This window comes from Symphalangus syndactylus, chromosome 7, assembly GCF_028878055.3.
Source record: "Symphalangus syndactylus isolate Jambi chromosome 7, NHGRI_mSymSyn1-v2.1_pri, whole genome shotgun sequence".
Taxonomy (NCBI): domain Eukaryota; kingdom Metazoa; phylum Chordata; class Mammalia; order Primates; family Hylobatidae; genus Symphalangus; species Symphalangus syndactylus.
Genome location: NC_072429.2, coordinates 141,239,442 through 141,257,368, shown reverse-complemented (window position 1 = coordinate 141,257,368; position 17,927 = coordinate 141,239,442). Strand labels below are relative to the sequence as shown.

The 17,927-nt window shown below is 55.0% G+C and overlaps 2 protein-coding genes across 17 annotated transcripts in view; both read left to right on the top strand.

Annotated features, from left to right (window-relative positions):
* TSNARE1 (t-SNARE domain containing 1) overlaps positions 1 to 17,927 on the top strand; it is a 136,138-nt gene that overhangs the window by 68,932 nt on the left and 49,279 nt on the right. For 10 of the 16 annotated variants that reach the window (XM_063643611.1, XM_063643610.1, XM_063643609.1 and 7 more), the window contains 3 exons: positions 3,962 to 4,039; positions 4,720 to 4,789; positions 16,537 to 16,627. In XM_063643611.1, coding sequence (XP_063499681.1) covers positions 3,962 to 4,039; positions 4,720 to 4,789; positions 16,537 to 16,627 — 239 coding nt within the window. Of the gene's footprint in view, positions 1 to 3,961; positions 4,040 to 4,719; positions 4,790 to 15,258; positions 15,454 to 16,536; positions 16,628 to 17,927 lie in introns of all 16 variants that reach the window. The other 6 variants (XM_063643607.1, XM_063643605.1, XM_063643603.1 and 3 more) reach the window with 1 other exon arrangement.
* LOC134737260 (uncharacterized) lies at positions 5,596 to 15,236 on the top strand. The gene is made up of 2 exons (XM_063643615.1): positions 5,596 to 14,776; positions 14,839 to 15,236. The coding sequence occupies exon 1, from the start codon at positions 9,005 to 9,007 to the stop codon at positions 10,226 to 10,228; it is 1,224 nt and encodes a 407-aa protein (XP_063499685.1). The 5' UTR covers positions 5,596 to 9,004; the 3' UTR covers positions 10,229 to 14,776; positions 14,839 to 15,236.

Below are 17,927 nucleotides of genomic sequence, written 5' to 3'. Positions count from 1 at the left end.
TGTGTCCCGCGCCCGCCTCATTGATGTGGTTTCAGTACATTCAGGACCACGCGTCATTTATAACACACGATGACCCCGCCTCGTTGATGTGATTTTAGTACATTCAGGACCACGCGTCATTTATAACATGTGATGACCCCGCCTCGATGTGGTTTCAATACATTCAGGACCACACGTCATTTATAACACGTGATGACCCCGCCTCGATGTGGTTTCAGTACATTCAGGACCACACGTCATTTATAACACGTGATGACCCCGCCTCGATGTGGTTTCAGTACATTCAGGACCACACGTCATTTATAACACGTGATGACCCCGCCTCGATGTGGTTTCAGTACATTCAGGACCACATGTCATTTATAACATGTGATGACCCCGCCTCGATGTGGTTTCAGTACATTCGGGACCACATGTCATTTATAACATGTGATGACCCCGCCTCGATGATGTGGTTTCAATACATTCAGGACCACACGTCATTTATAACACGTGATGACTCCGCCTCGATGTGGTTTCAATACATTCAGGACCACGCGTCATTTATAACATGTGATGACCCCGCCTCCTCAAGATGGTTTCAGTACATTCAGGACCACACGTCATTTATAACATGTGATGACCCCGCCTCGTTGATGTGGTTTCAATACATTCAGGACCACGCGTCATTTATAACACATGGTGACCCTGGCACATAGTTATGGATTTTGCTTTCACAATCGATAGTGTTTTAAATAAATGAAAGTATCTTTTTTCTTTTTTTTTTTTTTTTTTTTTTTTTTGTTGTTGTTTTTTTTTTTTTTGAGATGAAGTCTTGCTCTTTCGCCCAGGCTGGAGTGCAGTGGCGCAATCTCGGCTCACTGCAATCTCCGCCTCCCAGGTTCACGCCATTCTCCTGCCTCAGCCTCTCCGAGTAGCTGGGACTACAGGCGCCCGCCACCACGCCCGGCTAATTTTTTGTATTTTTTAGTAGAGACGGGGTTTCACCGTGGTCTCGATCTCCTGACCTTGTGATCCGCCCGCCTCGGCCTCCCAAAGTGCTGGGATTACAAGCGTGAGCCACCGCGCCCGGCCAAGTATCTTTTTTCTATTTACCATTCTGGAGTTCTTTAATTCTTCATGGAGATCCAGATTTCTTGCTGTTACTTTCACCCTAACTAGCTGCTTCTAACGTTTCCTGTACTTCACATCTGGTTGGACCCGATCCTTTTCACTTTTGCTTGTCAAAATCTGCCCCTGTCTGTTTCCAGTGGGTGTAGAATTCTAGTTGCAAGTTTTTCCGTCCAGCACTTTAACGACATCCTTCCATTGTCTTTCAGCTTCCACAGTTTCTGATGAAAGGGTCAAGTCCTTCATATGTTTTTTCTTCCTCATGAAATGTGCAGTTTGTTCTCTGGGCCACTTTTCAGTTTTATCACTGTTTTTCTGCAGTTTGCCTATAATGTACCTTGGATTTTAAAAATATATATTTATTCTGCTTGTGGATTGGTGACATTCTTGAATCACCGAGTTTATAGTTTCATAAAATTTGGGTACTTTTGGTCATTATTTCTGGCAATTCTTTTTGTTTGTTTTCTGCCCCCTCCCCCCTGCTGCCCCGCTCCCTGTGTGTGTCACTTACTGGCCTGTGACCTTGAGCAGGTCCCCTGCCAATCTGTGAACGGGGAGAGTGATCCTGGGCCCTGGGATGGGTTCTTGTGCTCCTGCCAGAGCTTGTTCCATGGTAAAAGAAAAACTTGAGCTGAAATAAATTTAAAGGAGTTTAGTTAAGCAGTGAACAATTCATGAATTGGGCAGCCTCCCCAGCCAGAGTAGGCTCAGAGACTCCAGCACAGCCATGGGGTAGAAGATTTTGGACAGAAAAAGGAAAGTGACATACAGAAAATGGTAGTGAGGCATGGAAACAGATCAGTTACAGCTTGGCGTTTGCCTTATTTGAACACGGTTCCAACAGTTGGTTTCGTTTGGCCAAAATTCAGTGATTGGCACAAGTGTAGACCACAGTCCATTTACACTGCCTGTTGTTGTAGTTCAAGATGTACAGATAAACCTTTAGGCAAACTGAAAATACATAAGGAGGCGCCTTTAGGCTAAACTTGATTTAACTCATCATCATTCTCGTTATTCCACTAATGCAGCTGAGGCCCTGGCTTGACCTTGCTAGGCTGGGCCATGGTGACATCGAGGGGTGGTGGGTGCTGGGTGATGGGGGGCTGTTCCTCAGGCCTCGCCCTCCTGGAGGCTGCCTGGCAGTTCATCCTTTCTCCAGGCCTTGCCATGAGTGCAGCTGCTGGACCGGAAGGCCTGAGGCTGGGGCAGGGTGGAGGTAGCTGGACAGAAAGTATGCAGGGGGCCAGGACTTGCTGGGGAGGCAGGGGTGTACAGAGCATCCGTGGACGGGCCTGTGTGCTCCCAGATGGAGTGCCAGGGTCAGCCCTGCCCTGGCCAGGCAGCTCAGTGACCCCGAGCAGAGCCGGGCTTGGGCCTTGTCCTGGTGGAAACCCAGACGTCCAGCCAGGGGTGCTGTGTCCCTTCATGCTAGGCCACTTCAGGCCAGCCCAGACAGGGGTGGTGTTGGTAGGGTCCCCCCGGCACCCCTAGCGTCTTCTAGCCCTCACACCTGTTTGTAGACCTCAAACCATGTTCTTTTATTACTAAATTTTAATATGGAAAATTGTAAACTTGCAGAGAAAGTTGAAAGAACTGCACAGACACCCACGTAGCTGGCACCTAGATGCGAGCCTGGAGTCTCTACCTGGTTTAATCGCACCTTTAGTGCCTCCACCTGCATGCATTTCGGAGCGAACTCAGCCCTCCGTGCGCTTCCTTCTGAATGCTGGTTTACTTGCCGTTCACTTTTCTTTCATTTATGTACAGTGAACTACACAGCTCCTAAGTGTGCCATTCTGGGCGGTGTGACAGAAGTGTGTAACCCACAGCTCTGTCCAGGCACAGGGCAGGCCCTCACCCAGGAGGGTCCCTCCGGCCCTGCCCCAGTTCCCCAGCCTGGCCCAGAGGTCCTGGGGATTGCCTTGGTCATTCTGGACCTTTGCCCCGTGCGCTCTGGCTTCTGAGCAGTATTTCTGAGAGTCACCGTGTTGCGTGCCTGGAGTTTCCTTGCACACAGGCCCCGTATGGCTGTCCTTTCCCCAGTGTCTCTTGGACACCAGCCCTCTCTCCGAGTGTGGGCTGGTAGCAATCAAGCTGCTGGGAGCTGGGAGTGCTCTTCAGGAGCTTCTCTGGATATGCGCTCTGCTCCTCTGCTCCTCTGTGTAACCCCCGGGGCTGCTGGCTGGAGGGCGGGCAGGCACCACTTTCTAATTCTAAAACGTTTTCATCAACCCCAAAAGGACCCCCGTACCCATCAGCAGTCATGCCCATTCCTCCCTCTCACTGCCCTGCCCTGGCTCTGTCCTAGGATTGGTCTGTTCCGACATGGTAGATGTGTGGAACCGTGCAGTGTGTGGCCTTTTCCTGCTGGCTTTCGTCTCCGTGCGTGCTGCGCTCAGGGCTCACCTGCATTGTGTGGAAACCAGTGTTTCTGTTTCCAATGCTGAGCTGCCGGCGCAGAGCTGGACCTTGTTTCTGTTGCTTCATCAGCGGGGCTGTGCTTTGACTCTTAGTGATGCTGCTCTGAGCCTCCACATGCAGGTGCTCGTAGCTTCCGGGCACACATGCCAGCTGCTGCGGTGTACGGGAGCTCAGGGTACAGCCTTTCTGAGGGACCACCCCCTGCCTTCCTCTCTCCTTCCTTCCAGCTTGTGGGTTCTGTGAAGGCAGGCACGGGTGTCCAGCCCTGACCCCAGGGTGGCCAAGCTGCAAAGGCAGTGAGAGGGGTTCAGGGCCACTCTGCCGCCTCTCGGGTCCCTGCCTCTGGGAATTGCCCAGAGCGGTTAGCAGAGCTGGGCCCGCAGGCTTCACCCTCAGCCTGTGTTCTTTCCTCCTCCCTGTCTTCTCCCAGCCACCCAGGTTGATCCGCGCAACCTCCAGGAGCTGTTCCAGAACACATCTGCCAACATCTCCCGAATCAACTCCAGTGGTGAGTCTGCGTCTGGCCCGGGCCTACCCCTCCATCCAGGCGCCCTGGACCACTGATGCGACATGGGAGGCGAGGGTGCTATATGGCTTCCCCCCTCAGGCCATCCTGCGGTGCAGTCCTGGGTTTCGTGGGTGGGAAGGAGCAAGGGCTGGGCTGCTCCCGCTGGCTGCTCCTGCCTGCTGCCCCCTGCCCTCTGCCGGCTCCTCTCCCTGACCCCACGCTGCTCCTTCTCCACACCTTGTGTGTGATCTGGATGGAGCCCAGTGGAGGAAGGAGCATACCAGGGCCTCTCAGACGTGCAGACCAGAGGTCACTGAGGCTGAGAGCAGGGATGAGAGCCACGTCCCAGATGGCCAGTGGAGGGGCAGGGGACGGGGCGAGGGGAGCAGGGTGGACAGAGCCAGGGCAAGACTGCTGGAGGCAGCTCCTTAGAGCCCCTGAGCTGCACGTGGGCCTGAGCGCCTGTCGCAGGCCAGCTGGGGAGGGGTCCTGGCGGGCGTGACCTTATGCTGAGGCAGTGTAGGCCCTGGCCTCCAGGCCACTTAGGTGGTCTGTCCTGGCTCAGGCACTGGTCCCTGGGCTCTGCTCACCCTGCCTGGGCTGTAATGGGGCCACCCATGTGGAGTATAGGGGCAGGGAAGCTCCTTCTGTCCTCACCCTGTCCCTCTTCTCTCGGGCAGTAACCTCCTTGGAGCGGAGCCTTCAGTCCTTAGGGACACCGAGTGACACGCAGGAGCTTCGGGACAGCCTGTGAGTGTGTGGGCCACGGCATCTCCGTGCCTGGGCATGGTGCACATTGGGGGGCAGGGGCGGGAGTGTGGTCCTCCTGTGCACAGGGGCTTTGTCCATACAGCTGCTTGCCCACAGCTGCCGGGACACACATGTGCGCACATATGCACACGCAACTGCGGATAAGCCTAGTCAGTGCTGTGAACCTGAGACTGGGCCCTCAGCCTGCAGGTGCCCTCCACAGGGCACGCAGGTGCACCCCGCCCCAACCTAGAAGCCCAGGTGCACCTGTGCATGCCCCAGACACGCGCATGCGTGTGCTAAGGTCAGGGGGTGCATGCCTGCTGGCACACACTTTTCCCTGCCAATATGCTCCAAATGTGTCTTTGCCACGTCTAAAGGCTCCCTGTTGGGGCCTGCTCAGCTGTGGACACAGGAGGTGACACAGGAGGTTGACACAGATGTGCCATTTGCACAGCCATGGGCTAGGTTGGAGTGGGGCGTCCGATCTTGCTTCTGCCCTTTCAGGGAGCTGAGCCTTGGCGGGCTCCCACTGGACTTTCCTCGAGGGGTGCCCAGTGGCCTGCCCTGGGTTGGGCTGGTCTGGGTTGGGGAGAGGTGCCTCGGGTGCTGTCTGCTAAGCCGGAGCCCTGGTTGGGCTGGGGAGGGGAGGGAAGGGAGCATCTGCCCTGGATGTGGTTAGAGTGGCACTCTGGGGTCCGAGGGGACGCTAGCAGTCTATACCTTTGCCCTCCAGCTGGCCCCCACTGCACTTGCTGCTGTGACCTCCTGTGCTGGCCTGTGTCCCGCCCTGCAGTGAGCAGGATGCCCACAGCCCCAAGGACCCCAGTCAGCCCCAGGCCACTGCATTGGGACATTGTCCTCAGACTCCCCTGTGCAGAACTGGTGGCCACACCAGCCTTGCACCCTGAAAGGGCCACAACTGAGGAGGCTGGGGGGGCCACGGCTCCCACAGGGGTGGAGGGTGCTGGAGTCTCTGCTCCTCCTCACAGCGGCTCCATTCAAAATCCACAGGCGCCATGCCACACAGCCTCACGCACCAGCTGTGGAACACCCTTTGCAGATGTTCAGGGCAATTCTATTCTTAGCTTTTTTTTTTTTTTAAGCTCTTTTATAAAGCTGAAACTTACTGTTTTCTGATGTGATAGTGACGTAGGCTCGTGATAGGGAATTTGGACACAGGATGCCTGGGAACCGCTGTTCGCATGTCGATATTCCCTGCCAGCCTTCCTCACACCCACGCATATTCGCAGAGTCAGAGCTCAGCGAGGGACTGTGGACCTGCTGGTCACACCTGGGCTCTGGGGTGCTCTGGCTCAGGAAACGCGTAGCCTCTCAGAGGGCCCTGTTGATGCACATAACTTGTGTAACTCTGGGCCGGGTCTGTGGCTCTCCCATTTCTTCAGTGTGGTGAGCAGAGTTCCCAGCGAAGCTGTTGCGTTTAGATCTTTGTGCCGCTGCCTGACTCCTGGGTTAGGTCACAAGGGCCAGGTGGGATGGGCACTTCAGGACCCTGGCCCTCATGTGCGCATCCTGGGCCACTCAGCCTGGTTAGCTGAAGACCGACACCACTCGCTGTGGGCCTTGGAGAGGAGAGGGGGCCCCAGTGTGGAGTAGGAGACTGTCCTGGTCTGAGGACTGAGTATCCTGGCACCTTGGCTCTCCCCTGGGCTGGCCTTAGCTCTCAGGTCTGGATACTCTCGCCTTACTGCTTTTCCGACCCTCCCTGCATGGCCGGCTGTGGGCCTAGCCTGCTTGTCATGGTTTATCTAGAGGCTTCTATGGCCCCTCTGATGCTCCCATATCATGGACTGTTAACATTTAAAAATAACTTTTGAGACCAACATGGTTGCCAGTTCTGTATTTCCTCCACATTGATGAAGTCGCCAACTAAGGACATTTAAAGAATATACCTTCATCCATGGCCACCATCATTTCATCAGGGAAAAGACTTTCCAGCCCTGCAGCGTAGGAGGGACCCAGTCTCAGGAGGGAGGGTGGTCCTTCCACCTGAATACATTCAGCTTCAGAAAAACCTCACCAGGTGGGGCCCATTTCTCTGATCCCATGCAAGGCCGGTGTGGCCAGGTCATTCTGTCACCTGTGTGCGGACCCCCGCCCGGGCCTCCCTGTCACAGGCCCCCACACTGGAGTCCAGTGGCCACGTTGTGATCCCGTGGGTGGGGCTCAGTGGCAACTTGGCTCTCGCAATTCCTGTCTGGGCTCTATTCCCTTCCACCCTGGGGGCCGTCACGATCTGGAGATGGTGTGTGGGCCGGCGCACCCCCTGGTGTGTGGCTGTCAGAAATGCTCGTTCCTTGATGCCAAAAAGAAGAACTAGCGCTCAGACAAAGAATTTTCTCAGCAAGGCAATTTTACTTTCTGCAGAAGGGGTGCTGCCTGTTAGCAGTCCTGCCACGAGAGCACAGTTGAACAAAGAAAGGCAAGAATATTTATTCCTTATGCATTGGATCCTTTAGACCTGATTGGCTAACAACTTAAAACTTTCCTGAACAGGTAAAGGTAATGGAGAACAAAAGGAAAAGAGGAAGCTGCTTGCAAAAGAACTTAGAAAAGTAATAACATTTCCAAATAAGGAGGGCACATAGGCTGTGAGCTGGGACATGCTTGAGCATGTTTAGAACAAATATCTTGGTTAAAGTACAAGGACATAGGATGTACTTATTCCCTTATATCTAACAGCTACATAGGATAGGGCTTAACAAAGAGTTATTAGTATAAAAGCAAGGAGGCTTGAAGGAAGTTAGTTTTTTTTTTTTTTTAACTGTTATTTCTAACACTTACGATATATTCTTTAGTAAGAAGGGAAACTTTGAAGAGGAAATTTTTTACTTTCCACAGTGGCACAGAGGACTCGCTCCCCTTGGGGCTTTTGGACTTCTTCCCGTGGGCCGCGTTCTCTGATCTGCCTGGGCACGCAGCCATGCCTCCCTCTCACCTCCCCAGTGTGGTGAGGCTGTAGGTTGGGTGGCCCTGGTGGGGATGCATTAGAGGTGGCTGCTGAGAGTCTGCTGGCCCACTGCCCCGCATGCAGCGATGGGAGTGGGGTCTGGGTGAGCTGGGCTGATGCTCCGCGTGAGATGTGCTCTCCTTCCCGGCCTGGGATTTGCATGTCAGAATCAGCACCAGAAGGGCTCAAGGAGCCCTGGATGACGATCATTCAGCACCGTGGGCCCGCGCTTGGCAGCTCTTTCAGGGGCTTAGTCCTAACAGCCCTGCCTCCTGCAGCGAGAGCTTAAGCAGGGCAGGACCATGATCCATGTGTGCGGTTCATCCCATCCCACTTGATTGAAGGCAAGTCCCTGTGGCAGAGGGGTAGCCAGCAGGGTGTGAAGAGCTGACCCCCTGGAGTGGCCGATGGAGGGCTCTGTGAGGGGGCCAGAGAGGGCTCACAGTGCCCTCCGTATGTAGGGACAGACCCATTTGCCAGCTGGTGCAGAATTGCACCCTTCTGTCCCTCTGTAAGGGTGGACCCATTCACCAGCTTGTGCAGAACCATGCCCCTCAGTCCCACTGTGATGATGCACCCATTTGCCAGCTGGTACAGAACCATGCCCCCCTCCCACTGTAAGGACGGACCCATTCGCCAGCTGATAGAACTGCCCCCTCTCTGTCCCACTGTGAGGACAGACCCATTCACCAGCTTGTGCAGAACTGCACCCCTCTGTCTTGCTGTAAGGACAGACCCATTCACCAGCTGGTGGGCATTTGGGTGACTTCATTTTGACCACGATGAATAAAGCTGCGGTGAATGTTTGCGGTAGGTGTTTATGTGGGTGTAGATTTTCACCTGTCTTGGATATATCCCCAGGATGGGACTTGCTGGGTTATACCATGGCTCTTTGTCTAACCCTTTGAGGAACTGCCAGATTTTCCAAAGTGGCTGCCCCATTTTACACCCCCGCCAGCAGTGTTGGAGGGTTCCTGTCTCCCCACCTCACTGCCAGCACTTGTTGTTAGATGTCTTTTGGATGTGGCTATCCTAGTGGGTGCGAAGTGGGGTCTTGTGGTGATCTCATTTGCATTTTCCTGGTAATTGAAGGCTTCAAGCATCTTTTCATCTGCTTGTTGGCCATTTGTATATCTTCTTGGAAGGAATGTCTATTCAGATCCTTTGCCCATGTCCTGATCGGGTATTTTTCTTTTTACTATTGAGTTTATTCCTTCTAGAAGTTTTCTCCCGCTGTGCAGCCCATGCTTCCCAGGGCCTTCGCTGGTGCTGGTTCCTCATCCGTCTCATGCTCTCTGGTGCCCTGGCCTTTGCTGGTGCTGGTTCCTCATCCGTCTCATGCTCTCTGGGGCCCCCCCCTTCACTGGTTTTGGTTCCTCATCCGTCTCATGCTCTCTGGGGCCCCCCCCTTCACTGGTGCTGGTTCCTCATCCATCTCATGCTCTCTGGGGCCCTTCCCTTCACTGGTGCTGGTTCCTCATCCATCTCATGCTCTCTGGGGCCCTTCCCTTCACTGGTGCTGGTTCCTCATCCATCTCATGCTCTCTGGGGCCCTCCCCTTTGCTGGTGCTGGTTCCTCATCCGTCTCATGCTCTCTGGGGCCCTCCCCTTTGCTGGTGCTGGTTCCTCATCCGTCTCATGCTCTCTGGGGCCCCCCCCTTCACTGGTGCTGGTTCCTCATCCGTCTCATGCTCTCTGGGGCCCTCCCCTTCACTGGTGCTGGTTCCTCATCCATCTCATGCTCTCTGGGGCCCTCCCCTTTGCTGGTGCTGGTTCCCCATCTGTCTCATGCTCTCAGGTGCCCTGGCCTTTGCTGGTGCTGGTTCCTCATCCGTCTCATGCTCTCTGGGGACCTCCCCTTTGCTGGTGCTGGTTCCTCATCCATCTCATGCTCTCCGGGGCCCTCCCCTTTGCTGTTGCTGGTTCCTCATCCATCTCATGCTCTCCGGTGCCCTCCCCTTCGTTGGTGCTGGTTCCTCATCCATCTGCTCCAGCTTCTTTTCCTCTCTGACCTCCTCCCCTCTCTTGGTGGTACTGCATATCCCACAGCTCAGAATTCCTCCTCAGTGGGGCCTCAGAACCGCAGGTGTCCCTCCAGCCCTGCCACCTTCTCGCCTGCTAACTTAGGTTCCTTCTGGACTGACCTGGGGTCTCCCTGTCAGTCCCAGGCCAAGGAAGGGACCCCCAGGACCCCACCCCACCCCTGCCCTCACTGGTCACGGGCTGGCCTGTCCACTCCTCTTACGCTGCCCCCTGTCCCCGCACTTCTCTCGCTCCTCTCCACCTCCTGGTCCAGGCCCGGCCTTGGCCCGGGGCTCCTGCACTGTCTCCTCTTGGCCTCCCCTCCCCAGTCTTGCCCCCGACAGTGGTTTCTCTATGCAGAGCTCAAAGTGATCTTTAAAAATGTGGATCTGATCACACTGGTTCCTGCTCAGGATGCTCCAGTGGCCTCCCTCCCAGTAAAGTAAAACCCAAAGTCTGGGCTGTGGCCTTTCAGGTCCGCCCAGCATGACCCTCACGACTGTAGACCTGTCTCATGGCCACACCACGTCCTCCAGCCCCACAGCCTCAGGCTTCTGCCTGCGCTGCCCTCTGCTGGCCTCACTTCCAGGCCCTCTCACTCCAGGCCTTGCCGGTCCACTCGCCCTGGCCACCTCCTCCACTGTGGGTGGTCCCTGGGTCTGTGCGCCAACACCACTGCGTTGTGTTGACTTGGGCGTCAACCGCTCATGAAGCTGATCCGTGGTCTACATGGAGTCACTCCTGGGGCATTGCCAGGTCTAGGACAGGCAACTGGGAAGGGGCAGGAACCAGGAAATCAAAGCAGCCCAGCCACAGGCTCTTCCCACAGCCCCCTCAGCCAAGGGACTGGCAGGGGTGCCGCATTCTCCAGGAACACGGGCAGAGGGGCGGGAGCGCCGATTAACCACTTGAGTCTGGAGCGGGCAGCAGGGTGTCTTCCAGGGCGAGTGTGTCACCTGGGAGCTGGCATGGAGGCTGGGAGAGCTCAGGGCCCGGTGCCAGGGAGCCTGGGCTGGTCCTGACCCTACCTCTGCCCACTCCGGCTCACTAGCTCCGGCCTGCAGGTGCTTTTGTGACTCAGGGCCTTGTGTCTTCGTCTGTAAAACACAGGTGGTCATGGGAGTAAATGAGCAGGTATGAGATATGCAGGACATGAGGTGCTTCTGAACGACATCTGAAATAATGACAAGCAAATGAGAGAGCCTCCGTACTCAGGTCGGTTCCGGCCCCGGCAGACTAGGGCAGGGCGCTAGGGCAAATGGGCCTTAGGTGACACACCCCACAGGCAGGCCTCACGGACTCCTCAGTCACCTGAGGGCTGGTAGCAATGGCACCACCTGGCTGGTGGTGCAGGAGCCACCGAGCCGGCAGCTGTGCAGGCCTCGCACAGGAGTGCTGGGAGAGGGATGCTCGGGTTGGGTTTCCTGGACCCTGTAGCTGCCTGGCTGGCCTTTCACCAAAACCGTGCAGAGCTGGCTTTGTGGGGATACGTAGGTTTTGTAAAGCGGTCGTGGGGCTTCAGGTGCAGTTTGATGAAGCCTCCAGTTCACTTGGTTTCTTTTGGCTCTGCTGATGCATCAGATTCAATCTCAGGCCAGCTTCTCTTGAGGCAACAAATGGGTGTTACGGTTCTATGCATTGCATCTGTAACGCACATTGGATGTGGAGAGATGGGCCCGCTCTCTCAATGTACAGCTAGCGTTTCCAGCTTTCTCTGCCTCACTTGGCTCCTGGCTGAAGCAGTCCAGGGCAGGTGAGGGTCACAGGTTCACTGACATGGGCTTTGCTGTGGTGTTGGGGTCATAAGACAGGTGCAGTCTCATCCGTCTCCCTGCACTCGATCCACTGCTGTTCCCCAAGCCATGCATGCTACGGTGACGGAGTGGGACCCCCTCCCTCGGTGGCCGTGAGGATGGATGGGTAAGTGAGACACAAGCGGGAGGGGCGCTCTAATTGCTGTTGTGGCAACTGCCTCGTGATGGCGAGTGGGAATGCTGACATCATCAGTCCATTCTCTAGTGAGGATGGCGACTCCCTGGCTCTGACAGTGTGAGCTCCCGTGTCTTTGGGCCAAGTGCCCTGCTGGTCCTGGGTTGCTCTGTTGCCCTTGCTGAGGCACCTCGGCCTTTGGAGCAGTGTCCAGCCTCAGATTGGAGTCGCCATTTCCCGGAATAGCCCCTTCCAGTGGGACCCACACTCAGCCTTGCTGCCCCATTGCCCCCCCGAGGCCTCCCCATGCCAGCAGGAGTCTGCCTGAAAGTGCGTCTTTAGGATGTCTCTCATACTTTGGTGAGAGGCAGAAGTTCCAGAGACTCCCCAATGGCTCACCGTCCACTCTGGAGACCCAGGAGGTGGCCATGAGCTGTCCCTCGCCTCGCCCGCCCCATGCCACGGTGTTCAGCCCACCACGCTGGTGCTGCCTCCCGTGCTGCCCAAACGCGTCTCCTCCTCTCATGCCCCTTTGTAAGTCAGTATACATTTTAGAATCAGCTTGTCAATTACTATTTCTTTAAAAAAAAAAGCTTTCTATAATTTTTTGGGATTACCTTGAATCTGTGGATAAATTAAAGAACTGGCATCATAACAATATCGTCATCCAGCCCACAGACACGGCCAGGCAGGCCTTTCGTAACAGTTATTGTTGTCCAGCCCATGGACACGGTAAGGCCAGCCTTTCATAACAATATAATCCAGCCCATGGACATGGCCAGGCCGGCCTTTCATAACAATATAATCCAGCCCATGGACACGGCCAGGCCGGCCTTTCATAACAATATAATCCAGCCCATGGACACGGCCAGGCCGGCCTTTCATAACAACATCGTCGCCCAACCCACAGGCATGGCCAAGCTGGACTTCCATAACAGTGTCATCGTCCAGCCCACGGACACAGCCAGGCTGGCCTTTCTCTTATTTGTGTTCCTCTCCTCTTGCTGGCTGCAACTCCATAGAAATATAAGTGACTTCCGTGTACTTCCGTGTATCTTGTGACCTGCATAGATTCACTCGCTGATTAGTTCCTGGAGCTTCTTTGTGGATTCCTTGGGATTTTCTATCTAGATGTACACGTCTGTATGACCGAAGACAGTTTTACTCTTCATTTTCAATCTTTATGCTTCTTAGTTCTTTCCTCCTTATTCATGGGTAAACTTATAGTATGAGGAGTAAAAGTAGTGAAAGCACGCATACCTGCCTTGTTCCCCATCTTACAGGGAAGCATTCCGTCTTTTGCTGTAAGTATCCTAGATGTTTGTTTTGTTTTTTATTTAACAGGCTCTCTGTATCAGGTTGAGGGAGTCCCCTTCTTTTTTCTAGTTAAGGAAACTAGGAACTAAACTAAAGGAAGTTTTAGTCTAAAATGAGTGTTGAATTTTGTCACATGCTTTTTCTGCATAATTTATTAAGATGTTTTTCTCCTTGTTAAATTTGCTCTGTTGATATGAGAAATACACTCACGGCTGTTTTGAGTGTTGAACCAACCTTGTATCCTTTGGGTAAATGCCTCTCGGTCATGGTGTACTATCTCTTTCATATATTGTTGAATTTGTTTTTCTAAAATTGTATTGAAGGTTTTTGCTGCTGGGTTTGTGAGTGATATATGGGTTTTTTTCCTTTAGATTCTCTGTTTGGGTTCTGTTATCAGGGTAGTGTGAGCCTCATACGATGTGTGTCTCCTCTCTGTTTTCTAGGGGATTGTGTGATACTGATATTGAAGCCTGTCATGCCTGTGTATTTGCAGCAATGTTTTTAAGCACAAGTTTACTTATTGCCATACATATAGAGCTATTTAGGTTTTCTATTTCTTTTTGAGTCAGTTTTGATATAATTCATGTCTTTTAAGGAATTTTTCTGTTTCATCTTAGTTGTTGAATTTATGGGCCTGATATGATTTGTATTTCCTTAATGTTCTTTTAATGTTGGATCTGTTGTCAGGTTCACTCTTTCATTCTTGATCTTGGTAATTTGCAAGTGTGGTTTTTTCCTCTTGACCTGCCTAGGCAGAGTTGTGTAATGTTTTGAATGCTTTTTTATTTTATTGTTTCTATTATTGGTCTGTTTGCTATTTTATTAATTATTGAACTTACCTTTATTATCTCTCTTCTACTTCCTTTGTGTTTAATTTGCTGGTTTCTTTAGGTGGACTTTCTGGACATTGATTTTATTCTTTTCTCTTTTCTAATATAAGACTTTAAAGCAGTAATTTCCTTGTAAGTACTGTTTTAGCTGCATCCCTTAGCTTTGTGTGTGTGTGTGTTTAAAATGTGTTTTCTGCTTGTTTGAGGTAGGAGGTACTGCCTGGTACCATGGCTGTAAGTGGAGGTCTCCTCTGGGCCTTTTATTGGGACGAGCATCATGGAAGGTGGCCCCTCTGCAGTGCCCTTCCGCCTGGCTGCCCTTCCTTGACTGGCGGCTCTCATTCCCCACTCCCTTCATCATGTCTTGGGTTTTCTGGTTGGCAACCTCCTGTTCCCACGATGGACTTGGCAGGGTGATCTGATGCCTGGGGTGTTGCCAGGTTGGGTAAGGAGGCCTTGTTCACTTTGATCCTGCATGGTGCTAACAGCCTGTGAGGGAGGCACAAATGAGACGAGATCCTGCCTGGAAAGAGAAAAGCCTGACCCACCGCATACAGGAAACGGGCTGCCTTCGTTCCAGCACTGATGGCTGCACGAGGGTGTTTCAGTGGGGCATGAGTGAGAGCCCCTGCCACATGGGAGTCTAGAGGAGTGGAGAGGTCAGCGCAGGGCAGAGAAGAGTGTGAGCCGTGACCTGCCTGGCCCTCCCAGGGGAGTTATCTGGGCAGGTGTTGGTGCTGGGGGCGTTGCCCACGGTGGCAGCGTGACCACAGACAGCTGCTCCTGGATCAGCAGCTAGGGCTTGGTTGTCTGCATCTGGCCTAGGAAAGTGTTAAGGCAGGGATTTGTCCGGCTCATTCAGGAGCAGCAGAGACCCGTGGGCCAGGAGTGAACTGAACTCAGGGGCGGTGTGGGGAGGTGAAGTTGCAGGTGCAGGAGGCTGCCCACGTAGGCCTAGAGCCCAGGGGCGGTGTGGGGAGGTGAAGTCGGAGGTGCAGGAGGGCGGTGTGGGGAGGTGAAGTCGGAGGTGCAGGAGGGCAGTATGGGGAGGTGAAGTCGGAGGTGCAGGAGGGCGGTGTGGGGAGGTGAAGTTGCAGGTGCAGGAGGCCGCCCGCGTGGGCCTAGTGCAGCGCTAGAGGGACTTTGGCTTTGACCGGAATAAGATGTGGAGCTGTTGGTGAGCTGAGGTTTGGTCTGGCAAGATCTGAACTGTCTTTAGCAGAATTGCCCAGGCCTGCTGTGCACAAAATGTGAGGGGATGCAGTGGTGAGTGGGCCAGGGACGGGAGGCCGAGTGGCAGCCCAGGGAGAGGGACAGGAGGCTGCGTGGCAGCGCAGGGTGAGGAGGGGACTGGTGGGAGCGGGGGTGAGGGGCACTCTGCTTCTGCATTCTTCTCACAGTGTTAAGCCAGTGGTTGGCCGAAGAGCGTGTTTGGGAGCTGGAGGCCCTGGTGGCTCTCCAGAGCCTCAGATGCCAGGAAGACGCGGCCCTGACCAAGGCCCCGGGGAAGAAAGCTTCTGTCCCCGCGGTTCCCGCCTAGTCTGTGGTAACCTTATGGCTCCTTGCCCTCCTTGGCCCACACCCTCTCCAGCCTGGTAGGTGCCTGTTCTGGGGGGCAGTCTTACTCCTCTGTGTGCCACAGGCTCTGCCCGCCCAGGGTGGGTATCAGGAGGTGGGCCCTGCTCCTGTAGGCTTGGCCTGGAGTGGTGGTGCCAGGCCTGCTCCCACATGTTGGCCCCCCTGGATGATGCCTGAGGGGCCTGCAGGGCCATTTGGCCTGTACTTGAAAGGGTCACTGAGGCTCCCCAGTTTCCACCAGGCCAGGGTCCTCCCTGCACTTGGTGTGTGTGCCTGCGGCCGGTCTGGGGTACCGTTGCCCTGGTGCTTCTTTCTCGAGGGACGGGGGTGGCGAACCCCAAGTGGGAGATGGGCTGGTCTTCCCAGTTGCTTTCAAGGTCATGCTTGGAACTGTAACCTGGGACTGTCCTGGCCTCCTTGTGTCTCACTGGGTCTGGGTGTGAGAACCGTCTCACCCGGGGCCCCTCAGAGGTGTGCAGGGGAGTGAGGACTGCTGGCCTCCCTGGGCCATGGCGCTGTTGCCTTGATTCTCCTGCTGGCTTTCCGAGGAGAGCTGACCCCGAGAGGGGCCTCTTTGCAGGGAGGGCCCGTGGCTCAGCCTCCTGTCTGTGGGGTATTTGGGGGTGGTTGCAGCGGGAGAGCAAGGTGGTCCTCACAGTGGCTGATTGGTGGGGCCCGGCTGCCACCGTTCTGGCTGGCTGGGCCACCCACCCCAGCCAGAGCTTACCTGCGCCATCCTCTCTGCCTGCCTTTCTGCCCCCATTGTCTCTTGCTGGGTGTCTGCCTGTCCCTCCCTGTCCTGGCTCTTGGGCCCCCTCCTCTTTCTCTGTGGGACTCACTGCTGCTCTCGTCTCTGTTCCCTTCTCTCTTTCTCTGAGTCTTTGCCTCTTTCTGTTTGCTACCCTTTCCATACTTTTGTTTTCCTCTCTGCTGTTTTCTCTGTCTCTGTGTGTCTCTCGGCTCTCTCTCCGCCTGTCCATCTGTCTGTCTCTGTCTCCCCCACTCGGCCCATGTGTCCCTGCTTGCTGCGCCCTTCTGGGCCCTTGCTCTCTGCTGCCTTCCTCCCCTGCCTTCGCTCCTGGCTCCTTCTCGGCCCCCAGGCACACGGTGCAGCAGGAGACCAACAAGACCATTGCAGCCAGCGCCAGCTCCGTGAAGCAGATGGCCGAGCTGCTGCTCAGCTCCTCCCCGGTATGTTCCTGGGGTCTGGGGCTGGGAGGGAGGAGAGGAACGGACCCCTGTGCCTGTGATGGGAGCGGGGATGTCACACAAGGCAGGATACAGGGAGGCTGACGTGTGGATGGACACAGACTGGCCTGGCACCCAGCCTCACGTGGCTCCATGGCTCAGAACCTGTGTTCAGTCATTCGGGCAGCAGCCGTGTGCTGACCACGTGCCGGGAGCTGGTGTGGCCACCCAGACTCTTGCTGTCCTTGGCTTATGCAGTAGTGGGGACAGGAGCACCCTGGGTCTTCCTGGCCAGGCCTTACTGGAAGCTGATGGTCCACCATTGTTTGTTTCACCATCCTCTCCCCTGCTCTGTATCCCCTGCCCCCCTGCTGCATCAGCCACCCGCACGTGCACCCTCCCTATCCCCTCACCTACCCTGGCGCCTTACCAGATGCATGGGCCTCAGGCCAGACATATGGCCATGGCGGTGGCCATCAGCACACCCACTGCCTCAGCCATCACCACCGTCCTGGCTCAGCTGCCCCAGGGCCGTTCCCTCGTCTCCACCCTGTCCCCAATTTTTTTTGTTGCTTTGAGACGGAGTCTTGCTCTGTCTCCCAGGCTGGAGTGCAGTGGCATGATCTCGGCTCACTGCAGCTTCTGCCCCCTGGATTCAGGTGATTCTCATGCCTCAGCCTCCTGAGTACCTGAGATTACAGGCTCCCGTCACCATGCCCAGCTAATTTTTGTGTTTTTAGTAGAGGTGGGGTTTCACCATGTTGCTCAGGCTGGTCTCAAACTCCCGGCCTCAAGTGATCCGCCCACCTCTACCTCCCAAAGTGCTGGGATTACAGGCGTGAGCCACCACGCCTGGCCCTGTCCCCACTTCTAACCGTCCCCACACCCTCCGCTCCATCACACCAGGTCAGTGCCCAGTTGCTGAAGATTGGAGGGTATTTGTGACAAAAGATTAAATACTGCTGAACCCCAAGATTTTACGGGGCAGGAGTCAGCAAGCTGCAGCCTGCTGGCCCACACCCACTTCATGCACACAGTGTGAGCCGCTGGCCCGCACTCGCTTCATGCTTACAGTGTGAGCTGCTGTCCGCACCTGCTTCATGTGTACAGTGTGATCTGCTGGCCCGCACTCGCTTCATGTGTACAGTGTGAGCTGCTGTCCGCACCTGCTTCATGTGTACAGTGTGAGCTGCTGGCCCGCACCCGCTTCATGCGTACAGTGTGAGCTGCTGGCCCGCACCCGCTTCATGTGTACAGTGTGAGCAAGATGCCAACGTGTCCCTGCCATAGGTGCTGCCCATAG

What these genes read in the sequence shown, in the direction of transcription:
- LOC134737260 (XM_063643615.1), top strand. Translation starts at nt 9,005, where the DNA reads ATGCTTCCCAGGGCCTTCGCTGGTGCTGGTTCCTCATCCGTCTCATGC.